The sequence below is a fragment of the Oncorhynchus clarkii genome, chromosome 18, assembly GCF_045791955.1.
Source record: "Oncorhynchus clarkii lewisi isolate Uvic-CL-2024 chromosome 18, UVic_Ocla_1.0, whole genome shotgun sequence".
Lineage (NCBI taxonomy): Eukaryota > Metazoa > Chordata > Actinopteri > Salmoniformes > Salmonidae > Oncorhynchus > Oncorhynchus clarkii.
In genome coordinates, this window is record NC_092164.1 from 30,661,259 (window position 1) to 30,686,844 (window position 25,586).

At 41.9% G+C, this 25,586-nt stretch overlaps 1 protein-coding gene across 4 annotated transcripts in view; it reads left to right on the forward strand.

The window, feature by feature from the left end:
• Nucleotides 1–223: 223 nt before the first annotated feature.
• LOC139373316 (CUGBP Elav-like family member 3) overlaps nt 224–25,586 on the forward strand; it is a 44,398-nt gene continuing 19,035 nt past the window's right edge. For 2 of the 4 annotated variants that reach the window (XM_071113700.1, XM_071113703.1), the window contains exons 1-2: nt 8,630–8,899; nt 13,241–13,323. In XM_071113700.1, the coding sequence (XP_070969801.1) occupies nt 8,755–8,899; nt 13,241–13,323 (228 nt within the window). In that variant the 5' untranslated portion in view covers nt 8,630–8,754. Of the gene's footprint in view, nt 403–8,621; nt 8,900–13,240; nt 13,324–25,586 lie in introns of those variants that run through there. The other 2 variants (XM_071113701.1, XM_071113702.1) reach the window with 2 other exon arrangements.

Genomic DNA, 25,586 nt, shown 5'->3' on the forward strand with positions numbered 1-25,586 from the left:
CACCACTAGAGACCTAGGCTACCTCTTATTTCTGAATAGGGCTCCCTCCAACAAAGAAGCCTTTGTGTCCATATTGATTTGACAAATAGGCATATCTACACAGTGGAGAGGTCTTTCATAATAAATTTACACGCAAACTGACACGTGACGTCTCAGTGTCACGTGTACACAACGTGAACACTACGTCTACATGACGTGTCCTGTCACGTGACATGAATGTGACGTGTTGGCAGTTTGAGGCCTTTGAAAAACACTTGTCTGCATTGACAGTCCATGTTAATTCATGGAAGAAGTAAAGGAACATGGCGAGAGATATCACTAGCTTCAAAAGGCTGAATTCTGGCCTGAATCACTCCCCAAATGTGTGTGTTGAGTCAGCGCTGCAGCAGACATCTGAGTCACGTGAGTGAGGGGAGACGAAGCAGTACGAGCGCAAGTCATGATAACTTTTTACCAGTTGTAGGTAGGCTATTTAGATTGGCATTATGGAGACACCTATTTCCAACAGAAAAAAGACTTTATGAGATACATTTGCTCGGAGGTTGTTTAAACTGCATTCTAATGTCGACTTTGCTTATGGAAAACCATATCAAGCGAAGGGTTTTACGCACACTCAGTTCTTAGGTCTCGAGCACTGCGCAGGTGGACATTTTAAATGGAAGTTATGGAACTCCCTTGCGTGCTTCTGATATGGGGAAAAGTCCACAATGAAGCTGACATTGAATATGGAGAGTGTATTGATTTCTACGCATATGTAGGATACTGTAGCCCACCATTTCATACAATAAAAAATATGACATTATGATACCACTGGAGTCATTGCAAATCAATTTGTGCCACTTGTGTAGCCTCCCTTTTTTTCTATTGACTATGTTTGTTTATTCCATGTGGAACTCTGTGTTGTTGTTTGTGTCGCACTGCTTTGCTTTATCTTGGCCAGGTAGCAGTTGTAAATGAGAACTTGTTCTCAACTAGCCTACCTGGTTAAATAAAGGTGAAAATAAAATTTATAAAACCTGGAGCTGGCAGGCAGATTTAATAAATAGCCTATAACTTCAGTTTATTGTTGTTGTAGCCTTGTGTTATTATGCAATTATTAATGGCCATGTTTAGTTCATGAAATTGGAAGTTATCAATTGTGAACATGGTCACAGTTATATCTCAATTGCCGATCAGCTGTTGTTAGAATGCTTTAGATTGAAGGTAAGGGTCAATCAGATTAGGCTATGGGTAAAATAAAAATGGCTGTTGTTGACAAGCATAGGCCTATTCAGTTCATATCCATATTATTAATATATGATTGAGTGATTGAAATTACGACCCCATCCTCAGTAACCTATTCCAGCAGGGTATTGGGCAGCAGAAGCGCTTACCTCAACCACCTCTCTGTTCATGTTAAATAAGCAAGCTGCTAAATCGTTAATTTGACTTCTTACCTAGGCTATCAAGATCTATAGGCTACCTGCATCTCGCTAACCAAACCATGACAAAGTTGAATTACAATCCTAAACCCAGATTCTAGTCTGTAAGCCTAGCCCAGGTATTCCAAAACTGGGGTACACCAAATAAAAATGGGATTCACATTTTTTTTAAATATATATGTTTTCACAGTTTCAAACAGTACATTTATATTTTCCAACGGCGCTATACATTTGGGTGAGTTTTTTTTCTCACCTGAGTAGCCTCGTTTCACTGCCAAAAATAAAATTAAACCATTTAAAGTTCAGCGAAATAACAACACAATGTTAAATACAGGTAGCCTAGTCAAATAATTCACATGAACCGTTACTCTCTCGTGGAAAACCTTCACTCTTGAGCAGACATTGAGAAACGAAACATGACTATTTGAAAAATAAGCCACCAGAGTTTGAGGGAGAATAAAGATGACTTTCGAGTAGTATAAAAGCAACAGATACCATTAATTAGAAGGGGCTAAAAGGGTCTTATATGGTGAGCTACCGAGTGGCCAGGACAGGCAAGCCCCATACTATTGTGGAGGACTTAATTCTTCCTACTGCAGCAGATATGGCTGGGACAATGCTGGGGGAAAAGGCCCAAAAAAACTATACAGACAGTGCCTTCATTAACACTGTTTCACGAGGCATCAGTGACATGGCAGGAGATGTTTTGAAACAATTACTGCTTTGCATACAAGCCAGTGAATTATATGCGTTACAGCTGGATGAGTCAACGGACGAGGTGGGCCTGGCACAGCTCCTGGTATATGTCTGTTACGTTTATTGGGGGTCAATTAAGGAAGACAGCCTTTTCTGCAAACCACTGGAAACCAGGACAACATGAAAGGATATTTTTAAAGTACTGGATGGCTTTGTGGCATCAAGATGTTGGTATCTGTACTGATGGTGCAAAAGCCATGACAGGGAGACATAGTGGAGTGGTAATACGCGTGCAAGCAGTTGTTCCCAACACCACTTGGGTACACTGCAGCATCCACCTAGAGACTCTTGCTTCCAAGGGAATAACTGACAGCTTGAAAGACGTTTTGGACACTACAGTGAAAATGGTTAACTTTGTTAAAGCAAAGCCCCTGAAGTCTTGTGTATTTTCTGCATTATGCAATGATATGGGCAGCGACCATGTAACGCTTTTACAACATAAAGAAGAAGCACATGACCAAATGAATTTCCCCCTGGTGGGATAATAAAGTTGATCTGAATCTGAATCGCATCAAAAAAAATGCGTCAATGACAGAAATAACTTGAATTGTTGCATCTCATTGTGTTGTTGTCCTCAGGTGGCTAGCTAGCTCGCAAAAAATTGGCCCTTTTCCTAAATTAGCCATGGATGGAGATAGGGATTTGGACACGCCACTTTACTTAATTCTCCATACTGGCCAATGATTACAACGGTAATTCTGATCCAACCATAAATTCATACTTTGTGCCCATGGACTGAGATGTTGGAAGTTCAGTATGTAGCTAGAAGGCTAATTTTAAGTAGCTAACATTGCAATCTAGAAGAAAAAGAAACGCACGCCTATTTAGGCGAGGTGCTGGCTAGCGGAGTAGAAAACTTGGAGCTCTAGGAGCTCTAGGAGCTCAGATGCAAAAATGTAATATCCAATGTTTCGACAGCCAAGCTGTTGATCTGAAGCCATTATTGTGACTTTTGCCATTGTAATTGTTTGTAAGCTTGTGTAGTCTAAAATAAATGTATGATCGTATGCTATCCATTTGTTTTTTGTATGCTGTTCTTTGTATGCCATTTTAATATGAGAATTAACCAATGATATTGGCCATGATTAGTGTCTTTTGTGTCTATATTGTCTTTTGACACTATATAAACAAGTCACCCTGCGGTGTTTGTGATTATACCCTGATGAAGACTGTCGAAACGTTGGTAATAACATTTTTGCATCTGAGCTCCTAGAGTGTGCCCCTCTCCTTTATTTAAAATATATATATATTTTTTTTAATATTACCCCTTTTTCTCCCCAATTTTGTGGTATTGTTGTAGAAGCTACTATCTTGTCTCATTGCTACAACTCCCGTACGGGCTCGGGAGAGACGAAGGCTGAATGTCATGCGTCCTCCGATACACAACCCAACCAGCCGTACTGCTTCTTAACACAGCGCGCATCCAACCCGGAAGCCAGCCGCACCAATGTGTCGGAGGCTACACCGTGCCCCTGGCAACCTTGGCTAGCGCGCACTGCGCCCGGCCCGCCACAGGAGTCGCTGGTGCGCGATGAGACAAGGAGATCCCTACTGACCAATCCCTCCCTAACCCGGACGACGCTAGGCCAATTGTGCGTCGCCCCACGGACCTCCCGGTCGCAGCCGGTTACGACAGAACCTGGGCGCGAACCCTGGGACTGCAGTACAGCGCCCTTAACCACTGCGCCACCCGGGAGGCCACTCCTTTATTTTCAAGTAGCTAACATTGCCCATGAAAGGAAGTTAGGCTAGCGAGCAAGCATTTTAGCCAGGTAGCCTAGGACAGCAAAAAATTAAAGTGTGTACTGTATAACAGTCATAGACCGATGACATTGGCGTTTCTCTAGATGTACTGTAGGGTGAGTCAACATGTTTTTTCTTTTTGCACAAACGCATGCATGCATGCATGCACACACACACACACACATACATAAATCAGAACCATGGACAGCTACATCCTATTTAGCTTACATTGGACTTAATTGTTTTTGGTATATTTTAGTTGTCATTGTATTAGACTAAACATAGGTGATTTGATTATGTTGAAATTATGATGTTGAAATGGTGCTGGAATTGCAGCTCCTGTTTTCTTTGTGACTTCCGTTAACTCTCCGTGATTCTAAATCAATAGCTGTTTAGTAGTCTGAAAATGTCTGAAACATTAACTTGCTCAAGCAGGTCATGTAACTTTGTTACCTGCAATATGCTTTATGGACGCCACTGAACAGAGGTTGCTCTCCGGTTTTGTGATGAAACAAAGGTGTGGTTGAATTTATCCTGCCACTGTGTCTCCTTATTGTCTCGACCTTAGGCCTATATAGCACGGTCGGAAGGCATATGAGCTAACAGGTTATAGATCAAATAACGCAATTATCACAACACATACAGTGCCTCCGGAAAGTATTCAGACCACTTCCCACATTTTGTTACGTTACAGCCTTATTCTAAAATGTATTAAGTATTTTTTTCCTCATCAATCCACACACAATTCCCCATAATGACAAAGCGAAAACAGGTTTCTAGACATTTTTGTAAAAGTATTTAAAAAAAAAACTGAAATACCTTATTTAAGTATTCAGACCCTTTGCTATGAGACTCAAAATTGAGCTCAGGTGCATCCTGTTTCCATTTATCCTCTTTGAGATGTTTCTACAACTTGATTCGAGTCCACCTGTCGTAAATTCAATTGATTGGACATGATTTGGAAAGCCACACACCTGTCTATATAAGGTCCCACAGTTGACAGTGCACATGAGAGCAAAAACCAAGCCATGAGGTTGAAGAAATTGCCAGTAGAGCTCCGAGACAGGATTGTGTCGAGGCACAGATCTGGGGAAGGGAACCATAACATTTCTGCAGAATTGAAGGTCCCCATGAACACAGTGTCCTCCATCATTCTTAAGTAGAAGAAGTTTGGAACCAGCAAGACTCTTCCTAGAGCTGGCCGCCCAGACAAACTGAGCAATCGGGGGAGAAGGGTCTTGGTCAGGGAGGTGACCAAAAACCCAATGGTCACTCTGACAGAGCTCCAAAGTTCCTACGTGGAGATGGGAGAACCTTCCAGAAGGACAACCATCTCTGCAGCACTCCACCAATCAGGCCTATATGGTAAAGTGGCCAGACGGATGCCACTCCTCAGAAAAAGGCACATGAAATCCCACTTGGAGTTTGCCAAAAGGCACCAGAAGGACACTCAGACCATGAGAAACCAGATTCTCTGGTCTGATAAAACCAAGATTGAACTCTGGCCTGAATGCCAAGAGTCACGTCTGGAGGAAACCTCTCACCATCCCTACGGTGAAGCATGGTGGATGGCAGCATCATGCTGTGGGGATGTTTTTTAGCGGCAGGGACTGGGAGACTTGTCAGGATTGAGGGAAAGATAAATGGAGCAGAGTACAGAGAGATCCTTGATGACAACCAGCTCCAGAGCACTCAGGATCTCAGACTGGGGCAGAGGTTCACCTTCCAACAGCACAACGACCCTAAGCATACAGCCAAGACATTGTAGGAGTGGCTTCAAGTCTCTGAATGTCCTTGAGTGACCCAGCCTGAGCCCGGACTTGAACCCATTGAACATCTCCGGCGAGAACTGAAAATAGCTGTGCAGCGACGCTCCCCATACAACCTGACAGAGCTTGAGAGGATCTGCAGAGAAGAATGGGAGAAACTCCCCAAATACAGGTGTGCCAATCTTGTAGCGTCAATCCCAAGAAGACTCGAGGCTGTAATCCCTGCCAAAGGTGCTTCAACAAAGTACAGAGTAAAGGGTCTGAATACTTATGTAAATGTCATATATCTGTTTTTTTCTTTATAGATTTGCAGAAATGTCTAAAAAACATTTTTTGCTTTGTCATTATGGGGTATTGTGTGTGGATTGATGAGAAAAAACAGCAATTTAATCCATTTTAGAATGAGGCTGTAAAGTAACAAAATGTGGAAAAAGTCAAGGGGTCTGAATACTTTCCGAATGCACTGTAGATTGTAATAAGGCTTTTTTTCTGGCTTTCCCATTGATTTTACCCACACACAGTTACTGATTGTGTTAGCTGTGTAGTTGTTTATCTCTTCTGAGAAGTGGCCTGGCAAGAGAGCAAATGTTCTATACATGGCGAAATCACACATTATTAGCTCATTGTTATGGATGTATCCCCAAAAGAATCACTAGAAAACAGTTTAAACAAACGCAGATGCAGATAATTTGCTGTTATTCTGGCTACACTGTTTCAAGTGACTGCGTTAGCCAAAATTGCCTGGCTAGCTAGCAAGCAAGGGATACGAACATTGCCATTATGGCAATGGAACACTTAGAATGAACGACTGGGTCCATAGATTTAGGGTGCGTTCATAAATTTACTCTGGCTATCTATTCCAATTTCAGAGCACTCTCGTCTGAGTGTGCCAGATTGCAGAATAAAAGCACATTTATGCTTGAATCGAAAATGTGGTCGGAGGCTCCGTATGGAGGGTGTGACACAATTGTGGAGCCTCTGGAGGCATGCAGAGGGCAAATTGATCTCAGTACCGCATCACTGTGCCCTCAAATGTTTTAATAATGCAGAGGGATCCAGTATATCGCCGCATTGACATGATTGGTTGATGGTAGGTGGCGGTGGGAGGTCCTGTATAAACACAAACTCAGTTCCTTGACAACTTCCTTGACAACAGCTCTGCTGTTTAAATCCCAAAATAATGTTTGCTCTGACTTCTGCATAGGCAGCATGCAGTAAATACTGTATGTCCACTGCAGTTTTTGGATTGACCATGTAGGGCCTTTAATTGATGAATTTACAAACATATGACCGGTGACAGTTAACACTGGCAAAAAAACATAATTAAATTGTTGCCAGTAGCATAGTTACAGTCACCAATGCTCTAGATAGCTTGAAAACAGCCTGACTAGCTCTAGGGTGAGTAAAGTGGTCAGAGTGAGGTGTTCTCTCATTTGTATCTGGAAGTATCTAGCAAGCTAGCCGACGTTAGCCAGTTAGCTTGGGTGCTTGACTGCGGTTGAGGTCAGAACGCTCGGGTCAACCCTACTCGGCCAGTGTCCACATCCAGTGTGCGCTCTGAATGTAAGAAGGGACAATCTGACAACTCTCAGAATTTACGAATGCCCAGAGCGCACCCTGAGCATTCTCTGGCACTCCAGAGGGAATTTACGAACGCACCGTTAGAACAAAAATATTTAACGACTGGGTCGCATCTCTGGCATCGTTGGGACAATATCTCTCTACTTCTCTATAGGGTAATACATGTGAATTGTCTTAAACAGCCGTAATTCAGTAGTTCGGAAGCAATACTGTAGTTGCAGTCAAAAGCGCGCTTTCAGACCCGAACGAACCCTGGCCCTTTGGCAGCAATAGATCGACGGGAGGGAGACACCGGTTTACGACGTCAAATGCAACTAAGTAGACAGACAGAGAGCCAGACAATGCGGGAGCGAGCGGCAGCAATAACCTCCCATTTCCTGTGTTGGATCATAGGGAGTCTATCCTGATAACCACCAACCGCTTGAATAATCCCAGAGGTTGTCATTATTATATAAAATCCTAATTTGTGTGTATTTAATGTGGTAAACAGGGTTTGTACACAAATAACACCCCAAAAACTATTGGGTAAAGCATCACATGCTCATGTTTATAGATAAAGAAGGACGTCGCTCGATTTGTTACGTGCGCTCTTTTGGGGGTAACTTGTCAAGGCACGGAATCAGAGGGGTCCTACATTAGACAAATGAATTGAACTGGAGAATAGACACAAACCGAAAAGAAACCCGATTTGATAGGGGACAGAGGAGAAAGGGGGGATTCAGCTAGCAACGAACCTTAAGACGAAGGAGGATCATAGATAAATAGTAGGTGATTATTTTGTTGTCCTATTGACGTGGTGTAAAATTACAGATTATGTTCAAATCATTGTTATTGTCACCCCATCTTGACAAAGGGACCGAAGAGGCTATACGTTGACACAACGTGACAGTATAGCCTATGGGTTTAAACCAGCAGTTTAGACCGATAGACGGTTGAACAAAGGAGTAGGCTACTTCGATGTCTATGTTTATTTGCATTCATGTAAATATTTAAACAAATATGTGTGTGTATGTGTATATATATATATATAATATATATATATATATATATATATATCTGAGTCAGAACATAATTGGTTATAATCAATTTATCAAATTTGGGGACAGATTACCAAACATTATAGGTAAAAATAATTGCAATTCATTATAATTTCAACATTCCAATATATTTTGCATAGCTATACCAACTGGTGACCGTGATGTTTTTGTTAGTCAGCCTACACCTGATTGCTCCTGCTCTTCAAAAATTGTAAAGAAAATGAAAGTTATTATACATTTAAGAAGTAATTAATAATTTAGTCTAGAGCTCTTCTTCTCATCTGTTCCTCTATTGTCCCTCTCCTCGTCTCCAGGACGGAGTTGAATTTTTTTCCCCGTCATCTCTAACTCGTCCAAAGAGCTATAGGTTCTTCCTGCTCCCTCTCACCACCTTTTCAGTGTCCATCCTCGGTGCGCAACGGGTTGCTCCAATCCCACACTGTCTCAATGAAGGAGGCCGATGCAATCAAGCTCTTCATCGGGCAGATACCCCGAAATCTTGAGGAGAAGGACTTGAAACCCATCTTTGAACAGTTCGGGAAGATCTATGAGTTGACGGTGATAAAGGACAAATACACGGGGATGCACAAAGGTAAGGGGAGAGGAAACAATTACTGTGTAGGCTATGCTGTAGAGCGCACGGGAAATACTTGATTATATAATGCACAGTTCTATAGAAATACGTTGTCTCCCACACTGTGCATTGAATCCCTATTTCCTTAGTATGGACATTTACTGTAAGTTACAATGCATAGTCCAGCTGTCAGGCATGAGACATTGTTTAGGCTATATGATTGAGGGTATTTAGGCTATGCTATCTATGTAACAGGTGTATGGCCACTGGCAGATATGGCCAGCCTATAAATAAATGTATTTCATAAGTGCACCTGCCAGCTTGTCTTTGGACCAGCTGACCCAATTGGTTACGTCTCAAACGGCACCCTATTCCATATGTATTGCACTACTTTTGACCAGGACCTATAGGGCTCTGGTTAAAAGTAGTGCTCAATATAGGGAATAGGGTGTCATTATAGAGAAGAAGTTCTCTTTTTTACAACCAAATCTGTATTTTTAATGTAAATGGCATGTTATAGAATGGTCCAGATACCTTTTATCAGGTTTCAAGTATGACCCAGATGCAGACAGTGTCGAAGAAACCACCGTTTATTTTTAGTACTGGGGCAGGCAAACAACAGGTCAAAGGCAGTCAGAGGTCAGTAATCCAGATAGGGTGCAAAAGGTCCAGAATGGCAGGCAGTCACAGGGTCAGAGCAAGCAGGGGTCAATAATCCAGTGAGGTAGGGCATGGTATAGAACGGCAGGCAGGGTCAGGGCAGGCAGAACGTTCAAAACCAGAAAGGACTAGAAAACAGGAGCAAGAACAGACAGGAGCAGGGGAACAAACGCTGGTAGGCTTCACTAACAAAACGAACTGGCAACAAACAAACAGAAAACACAGGTATAAATACACAGGGGATAGTGGGGAAGATGGGCGACACCTGGATGGGGGTGGAGACAAGCACAAAGACAGGTGAAACAGATTAGGGTGTGACACCTTTTTTGTGATCTCACATTTTTTGAGGGGTTGGGTTAAATGCATTCAGTTGTCCTGTGTAACAGCTCTCGTTGGTGCTAGAAAGAGTAGACCAAAGCGTAGCGTGGAAAGTGTTCATGATTTTAATTTAAAAAACACTCAAACAAAATAACAAAAACACTGAATTATTTCAGGCAACAGTAACTAAACAGAAAACAAGATCCCACAACATAATGGTGGGAAAAAGGGCTGCCTAAGTATGATCCCCAATCAGAGACAACGATAGACAGCTGCCTCTGATTGGGAACCACACTCAGCCAAAAACAAAAAAACAGAAAACATATAATTTCCCACCCGATTCACACCCTGACCTAACCAAACACAGAGAATAATAAGGATCTCTAAGGTCAGGGCGTGACATACTGGCTAGGTATCCCCCTTTCTCTAGTATGGGGGGCCCTGAAAAAACATGAACAAAAGCTCCAAAAACACCCAAATATGTCCTTGGCAAAGTTCTCAGTGTGGTGATGCAGGTCTTTAGATGTTGTGTCATGAAATTGTATTTTCCATTTTGTTTCATCTCGAGCGATACTTCTCTGTCCATTCTACAGGCCAAAATAAAGGAATCACTTGAGTAAATGAGTGATACAAAGTATAATGAAAGCATGGGGTGCTTGCACACTGCTCTTGCCAGACGCTTGTGGATACTATGCCAAGGCGCATTTACATATATTGTGAAAAACAACAGTTCCTCTCTCAATGCGAAAAATCTTTCCAAAATTGCCCCTCAATAACATCCAAGCCTTGGTGTGGAATGGAACATTGTCATGCTCTGATCCCATATCTCCACATAGTTTTGCAAACAGGCGTGCGTGCAGTGGATGTGGTTTGATGTAGTTTACAATTGAAGTTACTTGCTGCAGTACATCCCCCAGTTCTGTGCTCAGCTCTTTTGCCATCAGTTGCTCTCGGTGTATCATAGAATGCGTCCATATGGCAGAGGGAGACACATTCATAACTAGAGTGCAGAGGCCGACCGGCCTGCCCGCCATCCCGCCATAGATGAAACCCCATCTGCGCAAAAGCCCACCATTCAATCCCATATGTAATCTGTTTTTCGTCAATATAGCCACGCAGCATCAACATCCCCTATATCGTTTCATGCTCTGGAATCGTGAGACAGAACAATATGTCCTCGGAAATAGCATCCCCAGACAAAAGTCAATGCATGGGCATCTAATGCATGAGCATCTCAGCCCTCACCGCTAACGTCCATTTGGCGAGCATAAGCCGGGGAGTTTTTGAGTTGTTCAGTCAGTTTCCTCAATAGCATAAATTCTTCATTTAACAGTGTTATCTGACAAAGGTATTGATGTGAGTTTCTGTGCCTCTGCCACATTGTTTTCAACATATCAATTGCGGCCTGTATTATCAAAGTTTCTGCAATAGTGTGTGATGTTATAACGTAGCAGGCCTAGCCATCACCGTGGGAATGATTCAAGTGCAACGGTCAAGTGCAACCTTTTCCCATGACCTAAGTGTGCTCTCTGGTTGAATTTTATATTTGAATCATTTTCATTTAGATTTTTAACATTAACCAGATTACAATGATTTTGAGACACAAAAACTATGTTATAATATATATATATTATTTAGTATATATATATATATTATTTTCAGGTTGTTGAAAAAGTGAAAACCCATTTTTAGAAATCTTTGCAAAATGAAATACAGAAATATCTCATTTACATAAGAATTCACACCCCTGAGTCAATACATGTTAGAATCACCATTGGCAACGATTACAGTCTTTCTGGGTAAGTCTCTAAGAGCTTATCACACCTGGATTGTACAGTATTTGCATATTATTCTTTATAAAATTCTTCAAGCTCTGTCAAGTTGGTTGTTGATCATTGCTAGACAGCCATTTTCATGTCTTGCCATAGATTTTCAAGCTGATTTAAGTAAGAGCTGTAACTAGGCCACTCAGAAATGTCATCTTGGTAAGCAACTCCAGTGTATATTTGGCCTTGTGTTTTAGGTTATTGTCCTGGAAAAAGGTGAATTTGTCTCCCAGTGTCTGAAACAGATTTTCTTCTTGGATTTTGCATGTGCTTAGCTCTATTCAATTTTTTTTATCCTAAAAAACTCTGTATCCTTGCCGATGACGATCATACCCATAACATGATGCAGCCCCCACCATGCTTGAAAATGTGACGGGTGGCACTCCGTGTTGTGTTGGATTTGCCCCAAACATACTGTAACACTTTGTATTCAGGACATAAAGTTAATTTCTTTGCCACATTTTTTGCAGTGGAATGTTTTTTATTCTATACAGGCTTCCTTCTTTTCACTCTATCATTTAGATTCGTTTTGGAGTAACTATATGAGTAACTCAGGGGCGGCAGGTTAGAGCATTGGGCCAGTAACCGAAAGGTTGCTGGATCGAATCCCCGAGCTGACAATGTACAAATCTGTCATTCTGCCCCTGAACAAGGCAGTTAACCCACTGTTCCCCGGTAGGCCATCATTGTAAATAAGAATTTGTTCTTAACTGACTTGCCTAGTTAAATAAAGGTTAAATTAAAAAATATATATTTTTTAACTATAATGTTGTTTATCCAACCTCAATTTTTCTCCTATCACAGCAATTAAACTCTGTAACTGTTCTAAAGTCCCCATTGGCCTCATGGTGAAATCGCTGAGCGGTTTCCTTCCTCTCCTGCAACTGAGTTAGGAAGGACGCCTTTATCTTTGTCGTGACTGGGTGTATTGATACACCATCCAAAGTGTAATTAATAACTTCACCATGCTCAAAGAAGTATTCAATGTCTTCTTTTTTCATTTTTACTCATCTACCAATAGGTGCCCTTCTTTGCGGGGCATTGAAAAACCTCCCTGGTCTTTGTGGTTGAATATGTGTTTGAAATTCACTGCTCGACTGAGGGACCTTACAGATAATTGTATGTGTGGTACAGAGATGACGTAGTCATTCAAAAATCGAATCAACACTACTATCAATTTTAAATTCAGCCTGTAACACAATAAAATGTGGAAAAAGTCAAGTGGTGTGAATACTTTCTGAAGGCACTGTATTTGGGTGTTTTTGGAGCCTTTGTTAATGTTTTTTTCTGGGGGCTCCAAATTACACAAAGAGGATGAGGAAGTGATTTGCTGTTTGGGGTAAGTTTTTCAAAAACAGGAAATAACCCAAAAGGTGTCTGGACCCTTCTTTAACATGCCATTTACATAAAAAATAGAGAATTGGTGGAAAAACAACAACTTCCCCTTTAAAATCACAGTGCAACCTGCTGCAATTTCTCTTTGTCCACTGTTGTATCACAGTATACAAATACATCCTATGTTTAATGGTATAATGTACCCTCAATCCTACCCCAGGCTGTGCCTTCCTGACATACTGCGAACGAGAGTCTGCACTCAAAGCCCAGAATGCACTGCACGAGCAGAAGACGCTACCAGGGGTGAGTGCCCTCTCTGACGTTCAACAGCACACACTGGTGGAGTTCCAAATGGCACCCTATTCCCTATGTAGTGCACTATTGGCTAGAGCCTTATGGGCCCTGGTCAAAATGAGTGCACTAGTACTACATAGAAAGACCGGGTCGCATTTGGGACTCGGACACTCCCATGAGCAAAATGCGGAACAAGTGGCATTCTACCTCACTGAACTACACACACAGACACACAACAGTGTGCCACAGAAAAACTAACTCACTCTGACATGTGAGCTCCATTTCCCTTTGAGTTGATATGCCCAAGAGGAAGGTCAGAGGTGGCTTTCCTATATTCCCTGTACATGCTGCATCCAGTCAGCGCCTTAGTCATCCTGCTCTCTCTCTCTCTCTCTCTCTCTCTCTCTCGTCACACATTCAAATCAAAATTAGAGCAGCTTGATGAGCATAACCACGCAGCAAGTGTGCTGCCAAGTGACATTTATGGAGCAGATTATGAGGTGACAGGCATTCTCTCTCTGCAGTCTCTATAGAAACAGACTAGTATTATGTTCCAAATGCTATTCCCTATATAGTGCACTAACTTTGACCAGGGCCTATAGGGTTCTGGTCCTCCTTCACTCAGTCTCTGAATATTTTCCTCTCATCTCCCTCTTCTTTTTATTAAGGTTTACTGAGTTGTATTCTTTGTTGTGTTTTAATGCTTACTGGTACGCTGAGACAGTGAGGGAGTATGGGTTTTAGTAGGGGCGTCTGGAAGCCAGAGAGGTAGTTAGCACTAGCAGCAATATAAATCATATTATTAGGCTGACCCTCCTGACCTCTCAGAGGAGATCAGCAGGCAGGTTCCTCATCACTAAACCTTCTCTTCCGTCTCCCCAGTGACTCCCCTCCCAGACCTCCTCACCCAAGTCTTGTACAACCGCCCGAGAACAACCTCCCCCTCGTGTCCCCTATCTTAACCTCCGCAATGATGAAAACCACCTCCTTAGCTACACACTGACTACCACCCCCTAAACAAGTAGTATCCTCACCCCAACTCCCAGCTGTGGTGTAATCATCATCTAATACCACCTGCATTGCCAGATAATTAACTTCACCATCCTCTTGTCACTGACGCTACAAAGAAATGACATGAAAGTAATTGAAAGACGCGAATACACCAATGCGCTTCTGAATACATAAAGCTGAATGATGTCATTATCTTTCTCCCTGTGCATTTATATTCAACATCCCTTTGTATCTAGTGAGCTATACACTGCCTGCCATGGTGGAAAATGTTAAGGTTTTTAGTTGTCCTCACTATACACAAGCTGCGTCCTAAAAGCAGATATAGAAGTAAGAAGGAGAGGGGGGGGAAAGTGAAGGGAGGGAGGGCGGGATGAACAGATGGTGTGATCTGAGTGGCACCTGGCCGTGTGTTTAATTTCAGGTGAGAGACAATCTGTCTCAAAGCTCACCGACATGGAGGCAGAGGAATGGTGTCAAAACACATTCACACACGGAGGAAGAGAGAGGTTGTAGACAGTGAGGGGAAAAAGACGCACAAAGAAGAATCTGCAGCTGTACTCTCTCTCCTCCTTTGCCCATCTTGTACTCATGTCTTCCTGTCTGCTCTATCTTTATCTCTCCATCTCCCCGCTGCTATCCCTTGCTGTCTGAATTCTGTTTTGTTGCCATCCCGGTGTGTCTGGTCAGCATCTCTACTACAGTGGCTTGAGACAGGTAAAGTCTGGGCAGATAAACATGACTACACAGACATGAAATGGGCCAACTTGAAAATTACTCCCCATTCCCAAAAATGTAACCTATATACCCCCTCTCCTCTATCCCCTCTATCTCTATCAGAGTTAGAGATGTGCTTTCACAATGGTCATCCCTACTGATAAGGGTCAAATGCTTGTTTCAATGCTTTATTATGATAGTGTATCTCTGCTTCACTGAAATCAGAAATCAGAATCAGAAATAACCAGGTAATGATGGATTTAATCAAACCTGCCTGTGAATGATATTCCAATATTTTTTTTAATAATGAAATGTATATACACTTAATTGTTCTGTATGTATTGCATGTCTCCAGAGATTGTGTGTGTGTGTGTGTGTGTGTGTGTGTGCGTGCGTGCGTGCGTGCGTGCGTAAGGCACAGTGAGATTGTACATGTGTGAGGAGGATGTAAGCTGTATGTGTGTTTAGTTGGGGAGGGGGAGGGCAGGTGTTCAGACTGACTTGATTTGCTGAAGGGGGGAGGGGGGGGGGGTATGACAGGTAATAAAACATCCAGAGATCTGGGTTGAAGTTAAAGATAAAAGGAATAAAAACTTGCACACTGCTCTTGCCAGTATCACTTTAGTTTATTCAGCTTTGTCAGAGCTTTTTTTTTAAGATCTTTATAAAGAAAATACGTTATCCCTAAAAAATATTTAGTTGGAACATCTGACTAAGCTTGACATTTACTCTGCCATGACAAGTCAGACGCATTATTTTGTGAATAGTCTGAAAATGAAGTCATTTGTATCACTAACAATTGAGCATGCACACAGTATGCCTGTGAGGATAGCCTATTTGTTCTGTGTGCTGTGTGTCCATGTGTGTAAGCATAAAAAACAGTGAGTAGTCTGAGCAGGGATGATTATAATAATGAATGCATATCTGAGCACACATGTCTGATTGATCTATCAAAGTGTGCGTGTGTGATATCAATTTGTGCAAGCCAAGGGATGGTACAGATATTGTGAAAACTCACCTCACTGTAGAAAGGCTCAACAGCTGTCACTTGAGGAGAATGTTGTGATGAATGTAGAATAGATTCAATTTATGAGGAAGGTAAATGGGTGTGAATTGAAGAGAAATTGGATGAATGGGGGGGGTATGGGTAGAAGGGTGGGGGAGGGGGCAGTGTTGTGTTTGAGACCACCTAAAGCGAGACCAATTCAAGACCAAGACCGACGCAAATCAAGTCCCAGTCAAGACCGGGACCAGGAATGGGACAAAGGGGTGTGAGACAGAGTCAAAACCGAGACCAGAGAAATGCAGTCCAATTCAAGACCATGTTGTAATTTTGTCACATCACCACCATAATAAGAGTTCAAAATGTCCAGTATTTCTGTGTTCATATTTCAGAACAGCATGTGGATTCTTTAGACATTCAGAATAGTGAATAAAGGCATGTTGAGGGACAATAGAGCCACTCTACAAATTATTACTAACCCAAACACATTCGGGGACAATTGGCCTTCAAAGAAGGGCTAAGGATTTATAAAATAATTATTATAATAATAATAATAATAATATTATTGTTTTCAATGATCTAATTTAATCTCTTCAGTTTTTGTTGGACAGGGTTTACACCGAGATATGCTAACTGGATAACAGTTATTCAAGTTCTTGCTAGCTAACCAAATGACACCTGGATCTCTAGCTGTGTATAGCCACTGAAAAACGATATGAGGGCATGACATGACATCCTACTAGCAGCTAGCTATCTTGCTAATGTTAGGCTCGCTGATTTTAGCTTGCTACATAAATAGATACACTAGCATATTAGACAAATTATGACTGACTTGTGATCATTGCCCTTGTTAGTTTGATTGTATTCAAAAGGCACTCGCTCATCTGAGCTGTCTTTGTTGTAGGTGCATGGTAACAGTTGAATAAGATGAGAAAAAATAAGAAACCCGCACACTGCTCTTGCTAGTATCAATGCTCTTTAATAAGCTCTTACATATCAGCCTTCGTCAGAGCTTTTGTGAGTTTTTTTCATTAACACCCTTATGTAGAAATTGCTACAACCACATCCATGTATCGAATGGGGTTGGAGTCAAGAGAAAACAAGTAACTGTTACCAAATATAACACTGTGCATTAAATATTCAAATAAAGTGTGCACATAAAGTATCAAACACGTCTGTAAAACCGTAATGAGGACATCGACCCACCAAGCATGTTTTCATAAATCATTAGGTTCAGCGCAAGAAAAACGTCAGAGTAATCTGAAATGCCTGCTGATCCCCTCTGAGAGGTCAGGAAGGTCTTTATTTTTTCTCATCTTAGTTTGATTGTATTGACATTCCCAGCCTTAGATACATTTGTCTATTTTTGGCCAGAATATTGAGTCATTGAAACTGAAATAGTGCATCCCGAATGGAGGCAGCGAACAATGTACCAGGCCAGCCTGGATTTACAACCTGACAGCAATATTTTTTGGACTACCAAGAAATGTATTGGTGAATTATATTAATAATGCATTGAACTGCATCCATCTATTCTGCCAACAATGACTTAGCGTACGTCATGGAATGTTGAGTCAAATAGAACCTATTTTTAAAACCTCTTAAGTTGGTTTTGTAGCATAAACTGGGAATTTGATATTTTTTTACTATTATTGTCTGTTTGTTTCATTTCTGCAAAGTAGTTAAAACGCTGTCAGTTCCACTTTAAACTTTAGGTCACCGGTTACTTTGTGTGCTAAATGAGAAATCTGTTTTGCAATGGGATGTAATAATTGTACATTTTGATTGGGAAATGCTTAATGGTTGTGTTTTTGTATTATGATTGGGACCTACGTCAGAGTTTATGGACTGCTTATCATTTAACATTATGCTGTGTATGACTGCTGTCTTTCCATCAGCCCTATGCAGTGGTGTAGTGGTGATTTAACATCATGCTGTGTGTGACTACTGTCTTTCCATTAGCCCTATGCAGTGGTGTAGTGGTGATTTAACATCATGCTGTGTATGACTGCTGTCTTTCCATCAGCCCTATACAGTGGTGTAGTGGTGCTTTAACATCATGCTGTGTGTGACTGCTGTCTCTCCATCGGCCCCATGCAGTGGTGTAGTGGTGCTTTAATAACATCATGCTGTGTGTGACTGCTGTCTTTCCATCGGCCCTATGCAGTGGTGTAGTGGTGCTTTAACATCATGCTGTGTGTGACTGCTGTCTCTCCATCGGCCCTATGCAGTGGTGTAGTGGTGCTTTAACATCATGCTGTGTGTGACTGCTGTCTTTCCATCGGCCCTATGCAGTGGTGTCGTGGTGCTTTAACATCATGCTGTGTGTGACTGCTGTCTTTCCATCGGCCCTATGCAGTGGTGTAGTGGGGCTTTAATAACATCATGCTGTGTGTGACTGCTGTCTTTCCATCGGCCCTATGCAGTGGTGTAGTGGTTCTTTAACATCATGCTGTGTGTGACTGCTGTCTTTCCATCGGCCCTATGCAGAGGTGTAGTGGTGCTTTAACATCATGCTGTGTGTGACTGATGTCTTTCCATCGGCGATATGCAGTGGTGTAGTGGTGCTTTAACATCATGCTGTGTGTGACTGCTGTCTCTCTATCAGCCCTATACAGTGGTGTAGTGGTGCTTTAACATCATGCTGTGTGTGACTGCTGTCTTTCCATCGGCCCTATGCAGTGGTGTAGTGGTGCTTTAACATCATGCTGTGTGTGACTGCTGTCTTTCCATCGGCCCTATGCAGTGGTGTAGTGGTGCTTTAATAACATCATGCTGTGTGTGACTACTGTCTTTCCATCGGCCCTATGTAGAGGTGTAGTGGTGCTTTAACATCATGCTGTGTGTGACTGCTGTCTTTCCATCAGCCCTATGCAGTGGTGTAGTGGGGATTTAATAACATCATGCTGTGTGTGACTGCTGTCTTTCCATCGGCCCTATGCAGTGGTGCTTTAACATCATGCTGTGTGTGATTGCTGTCTTTCCATCGGTCCTATGCAGAGGTGTAGTGGAGCCTGGAGAAGAGGGTATACTCTAATTTTGCCCCCCAAAATTACGAGTTTTCCTATCAATTTTTCAGATTTTCACTCTCAAAATCACACTTTTTAATTTATAGAAAAAATACAAAAATGTGATGGTCTAAGTCCACAACAATGCTTAAACCATGTCTACGCCACTGATGCAAACAGCACATGATGACAGTTGCGCTTCACAAATAGCCTACTAACCAACACTTGAAAACCCATTGTTGCCTTAGTTAGCATTTACTGGTAGATATCATCACTGGCGATTTTAGCATGTAAATCTTGGTTGGGCAAACAAAAAAACAAAAAAATGAATGCATGCCAGCAAAGCCACAACACTAAACAATACATTAATTGCACTAAAATGGTGACAGACGGTGCCCACAAACTGTTACGGCCTACATAAAGCTGTCTCAACAGCAGTCCCAACACCTTACCACTGCTACACCTGACTATCAGCAGAGCCTTGTCTGGCAGCGAAACAGTTCATTCAGCCTCATTTACTGCCTTTAAAAAAAACATAGCAGATATGGCTGACATTGAAACAATGTGGTTTCTACTGACAATTGAGATGTACACACTATGGCATAAGGGGACGACGAGCAGATAAGAGGCAATCCGTAATTTTGATTAAGACATTAATGAGCGAGCTAGGACAGACGTAGTCAATATAACTATTTATTCAGCACCTTTGTAATGTACAGTGACAGGATTCATAACATGGGCCGTTCTTACAGTATTCTACCGGTACACCAAGTCAAAACCGTAGGATAAATAAAGTGGGCACATAAACAGAGAAAGAAAGCTCTTACAATATTCGATGATGACATTTCTCTAGGCTATAGGCTATAGGCTACATATGCTATAGGCTACATATGCACCACCAACACCTAACAGCTTACAACACAACATTCCCTTTGTATTACTTTCTTAGCTACAGTATACATGTTACATCATTTATATAGCAGCATACAATACATTTTTGGACTCACCTTGTTGTGCTCACTTGAACAGGAAGGTGGCATGGCGGTCCTTCGTGGGCATATTTTGTCATCAAATGTTGTCATTAAAGTCTGGCATTCTCTGGATTTATGGTTCTTTCAAGACAACTGGGAACTCGGAAGGTCAAATCATGATGACGTCAATGATCTTCAGGTCGGAGCTCTAGAAAGAGGCCCGAGTTCCCGACTTGCAATTCCGAGTTGGATGACCGTTCAAAACGTATTTTTGCAGTCGGAGTTCGTTTTTTCTGAGTTCCCAGTTGTTTTTAACGCACTGTAATCAGATTTCCCAGTTCCGAGTTTCCAGTTGTTTTGAGCGAGCAGAAGTCATGCTGGATTGACAGCATGGCCAATGTTGAATGTTTACCCTTGAATGTTTACCCCCGAAAGAAACCCTTAAACCCAGACTTGGAACCACACACCCACTCCACTGAATAGCAGGCTAGTGATTGCTTTGCAGTGCTTGCAGTTAGCCACTGATCCTTCCAATTTCCAACTTGTTGTTTGATATATTTTATCTAAAATGTCCCTTAATTATTTATCTTCATATGACAAGGATTGAAAAGGATTTGCCAGTAGATTGTCGGCTTGATTCATGATGATGAATGCTAGCTTGCTAGCTAAGATTTAGAAAGTATGATGTTGACATGATTAGTCCAATCTAAGCTACTGTAGATATAATGTGATTTGACGTCATTTTATCTGTCGCCAATAACCTTGAGGCTTATTGGATGGGTACTTCTAATGTAACTCTATAGCAGCACCCAAGGGTTTTGAATTTTCAAGCCCTACACTTAGACTTGGCGGTGATGTAGTGTCCCCATGAGTGACAGAACACTGAGCCAATCACAGCGCAACTAGAAAACATTACCAACCCCATAAGCTCCAAATGTTCCACTGGATGCCCCACCTCCACAGAAAGCAATGAGCTAGGCTGAAACAACTGCATTTTGGAGCTGCCTTACTCAAGAAAGAAAAAAAGAGACAAAAGCTTTATTAACTCAATGATGATTATTTGATTTTACATTGTTTGCAAACTGATATGAGACAGGTATTAATGCCAAAGTAACATGCAAAACAGGCAAGCTAAATAGGTGCCAATCTAGGTGAGGCTCAAAACACCGAATGACCGGTCACCACTGGATATCATAAGTTTAAACGTCTTTCCTACCCTACCGGCTACCGATGTCATTCTTCTGTGAGCTGTTCCATGCAAAAAAAACAGTTGAGAGCTGCCCACTCTTGCTGCCTGCAGATGATATTCCGCTGAAACGTGTGGTATATATATTTCACGTGCTTTACAATTGTGTAGGTTACTTTGTGCATTATGTCTCTGTTGTACGTCATAATTGATCAATCGTATTCCTCCACTACACTACTTTGATACGCATCACTATGGATTAAGAAGTGAATATAAGCAATAACCTCTGAAAAAAAGTGGGTATATGGTTCATACCTGCGTCTACCATTCACTACACCACCGGACCTTCGTGTTTTACAGAAAGTGCACTCTCCTACATGAGTGCGCTGGTATTACGATTGCTGTCCTTTCAGAATCATGAACCTGTCACACACTGAAGGCCTATAGGTTCGTCACTGTGCAACATGTCTATAATAGATATAAAGGCTGTTAAGATATTGTTTTAAGAAAGGAATGTATATATTTGGCCTGGCGAAGCGGTTTTATGCTCTGATAACTGAGTTTTCTACTCCGCTGTTCTCGGGAAGAAATCACAAAGTCCTCACTGTCCGAGACTGAGTCAAGACCAAGTTCAAACGTATCCGACACCGAGATACTAAATATGTGGTCTGGAGACCGTACTCTAGGGTTTTGAGTACGACAACACTGTGAGGGGGTAAGACATGAATGGACGTTTGACATAATGAGCAACGGGTGGCATTGGGGGTTGAGGGACGAGGCAGTGCGTTAATCATCTTAAATACAGACATCTGTTACAGAGAGGGTGGGGGTACGTGTTTGTGTGTGGAAAACGGCTCTTATTATAAAACTCATCAGGCTCTGTTAACTCAGGCGCACTAGGCCAGCGTTTAATCCAATGGAAAGTATTCAGACCCCTTGACTTTTTCCACATTTTGTTATGTTACAGCCTTGTTCTAAAATTGAATAAATTGTATTTTTTTCCTCATCGATCTACACACAATACCCCATATTGACGAAGCAAAAACGTTTTTTTTTTTAAATGTCTGCTAATTTATAAACATTTTAAAAACGGAAATATCACATTTACAAAAGTATTCAGACCCTTTACTCAGTACTTTGTTGAAGCACCTTTGGCAGCAATTACAGCATTGAGTCTTCTTGGGTATAATGCTACAAGCTTGGCACACCTGTATCTAGGGAGTTTCTCCTATTCTTCTCTGTAGATCCTCTCAAGCTCTGTCAGGTTGGGTGGGGAGCGTTTTCAGGTCTCTCCAGAGATGTTTTCCCGGGTTCAAGTCCGGGTTCTGGCTGGGCCACCCAAGGACATTCAGAGACTTGTCCCGAAGCCATTCCTGCATTGACTTGGCTGTGTGCTTAGGGTTGTTGTCCTGTTGGAAGGTGAACCTTTGCCCCAGTCTGAGGTCCTGAGCTCTCTGGAGCAGGTCGTCATCAAGGATCTCTCTGTACTTTGCTCCATTCATCTTTGCCTCGATCCTGACTAGTCTCCCAGTCCCTACCGCTGAAAAACATCCCCACAGCATGATGCTGCCACCACCATGCTTCACCGTAGGGATGGTTCCAGGTTTCCTCCAGACCTGACACTTGGCATTCAAGCCAAAGAGTTCAGTCTCGGTAACATCAGATCAGAGAATCTTGTTTCTCACGGTCTGAGAGTCTTTAGGTTTCTTTGACAAACTGCAAACTGGCTCTTACACTGAGGAGTGGCTTCCGTATGGCCACTCTACCATTAAGGCCTGATTGGTGGAGTGCTGCAGAGATGGTTGTCCTGGAAGTTTCTCCCATCTCCACAGAGGAACTCTAGAGCTCTGTCAGAGTGACCATCGGGTTCTTGGTCACCTCCCTGACCAAGGTCCTTCTCCCCCGATTGCTCAGTTTTTCTGGGTGCCCAGCTCTAGGAAGAGTCTTGCTGGTTCCAAACTTCTTCCATTTAAGAATGATGGAGACCACTGTGTTCTTTGGGACCTCCAGTGCTGCAGAATGTTTTGGTACCCTTCCCCAGATCTGTGCCTCGACACAATCCTGTCTCGGAGCTCTACAGACAATTCGTTCGACCTCATGGTTTGGTATTTGCTCTGACATGCACTATCAACTGTGGGATCTTATATAGACAGGTTTGTGCCTTGCCAAATTATGTTCAATCAATTGAATTTACCACATGTGGACTCAAATCTAGTTGTAGAAACAGCTGATGATAAATGAAAACATGATGCACCTGAGCTCAATTTCAAGTCTCATAGCAAAAGGTCTGATTACTTATATAAATATGGTATTTCTGTTTTAGTTTTTTTAATGTTTGCACATGTATCTGAATACTTTCCGAAGCCACTGTACATATTGCACTTTGGTGGAATTAAACTGACTAAACCTACAAAAATGAAGACGCATCCCTATGACAACAGAAGTCATTGACTTTCAACGTGGCACTTTCAACGTCATAGGATACGATCTTTCCAACAAGTAAGTTAATCAAAATTCTGCCCTGCTAGAGCTTCCCCGGTCAACTGTAAGTGGAAACGTCTAGGAGCAACAATGGCTCAGCCACGAAATGTAGGCCACACAAGCTCACAGAATGCGGAAAAATGGTCTCTCTTCCATTGCAACTAGGGTTGCACATTTTGGGGACTATTCAGAGGTGGAAACTTTCTGTGGGAATGTATGGGAATTAACGGAAATATATGCAAATTAATATTAATACCATTTAAATGTAGATGTTTTTTGCATTGGATATACAGTGCCTTGCGAAAGTATTCGGCCCCCTTGAACTTTGCGACCTTTTGCCACATTTCAGGCTTCAAACATAAAGATATAAAACTGTATTTTTTTGTGAAGAATCAACAACAAGTGGGACACAATCATGAAGTGGAACGACATTTATTGGATATTTCAAACCTTTTTAACAAATTTTTCAAAAACTGAAAAATTGGGCGTGCAAATTTATTCAGCCCCTTTACTTTCAGTGCAGCAAACTCTCTCCAGAAGTTCAGTGAGGATCTCTGAATGATCCAATGTTGACCTAAATGACTAATGATGATAAATACAATCCACCTGTGTGTAATCAAGTCTCCGTATAAATGCACCTGCACTGTGATAGTCTCAGAGGTCCGTTAAAAGCGCAGAGAGCATCATGAAGAACAAGGAACACACCAGGCAGGTCCGAGATACTGTTGTGAAGAAGTTTAAAGCCGGATTTGGATACGAAAAGATTTCCCAAGCATTAAACATCCCAAGGAGCACTGTGCAAGCGATAATATTGAAATGGAAGGAGTATCAGACCACTGCAAATCTACCAAGACCTGGCCGTCCCTCTAAACGTTCAGCTCATACAAGGAGAAGACTGATCAGAGATGCAGCCAAGAGGCCCATGATCACTCTGGATGAACTGCAGAGATCTACAGCTGAGGTGGGAGACTCTGTCCATAGGACAACAATCAGTCATATATTGCACAAATCTGGCCTTTATGGAAGAGTGGCAAGAAGAAAGCCATTTCTTAAAGATATCCATAAAAAGTGTTGTTTAAAGTTTGCCACAAGCCACCTGGGAGACACACCAAACATGTGGAAGAAGGTGCTCTGGTCAGATGAAACCAAAATTGAACTTTTTGGCAACAATGCAAAACGTTATGCTTGGCGTAAAAGCAACACAGCTCATCACCCTGAACACACCATCCCCACTGTCAAACATGGTGGTGGCAGCATCATGGTTTGGGCCTGCTTTTCTTCAGCAGGGACAGGGAAGATGGTTAAAATTGATGGGAAGATGGATGGAGCCAAATACAGGACCATTCTGGAAGAAAACCTGATGGAGTCTGCAAAATACCTGAGACTGGGACGGAGATTTGTCTTCCAACAAGACAATGATCCAAAACATAAAGCAAAATCTACAATGGAATGGTTCAAAAATAAACATATCCAGGTGTTAGAATGGCCAAGTCAAAGTCCAGACCTGAATCCAATCGAGAATCTGTGGAAAGAACTGAAAACTGCTGTTCACAAATGCTCTCCATCCAACCTCACTGAGCTCGAGCTGTTTTACAAGGAGGAATGGGAAAAAATGTCAGTCTCTCAATGTGCAAAACTGATAGAGACATACCCCAAGCAACTTACAGCTGTAATCACAGCAAAAGGTGGCGCTACAAAGTATTAACTTAAGGGGGCTGAATAATTTTGCACGCCCAATTTTTCAGTTTTTGATTTGTTAAAAAAGTTTGAAATATCCAATAAATGTTGTTCCACTTCATGATTATGTCCCACTTGTTGTTGATTCTTCACAAAAAAATACAGTTTTATATCTTTATGTTTGAAGCCTGAAATGTGGCAAAAGGTCGCAAAGTTCAAGG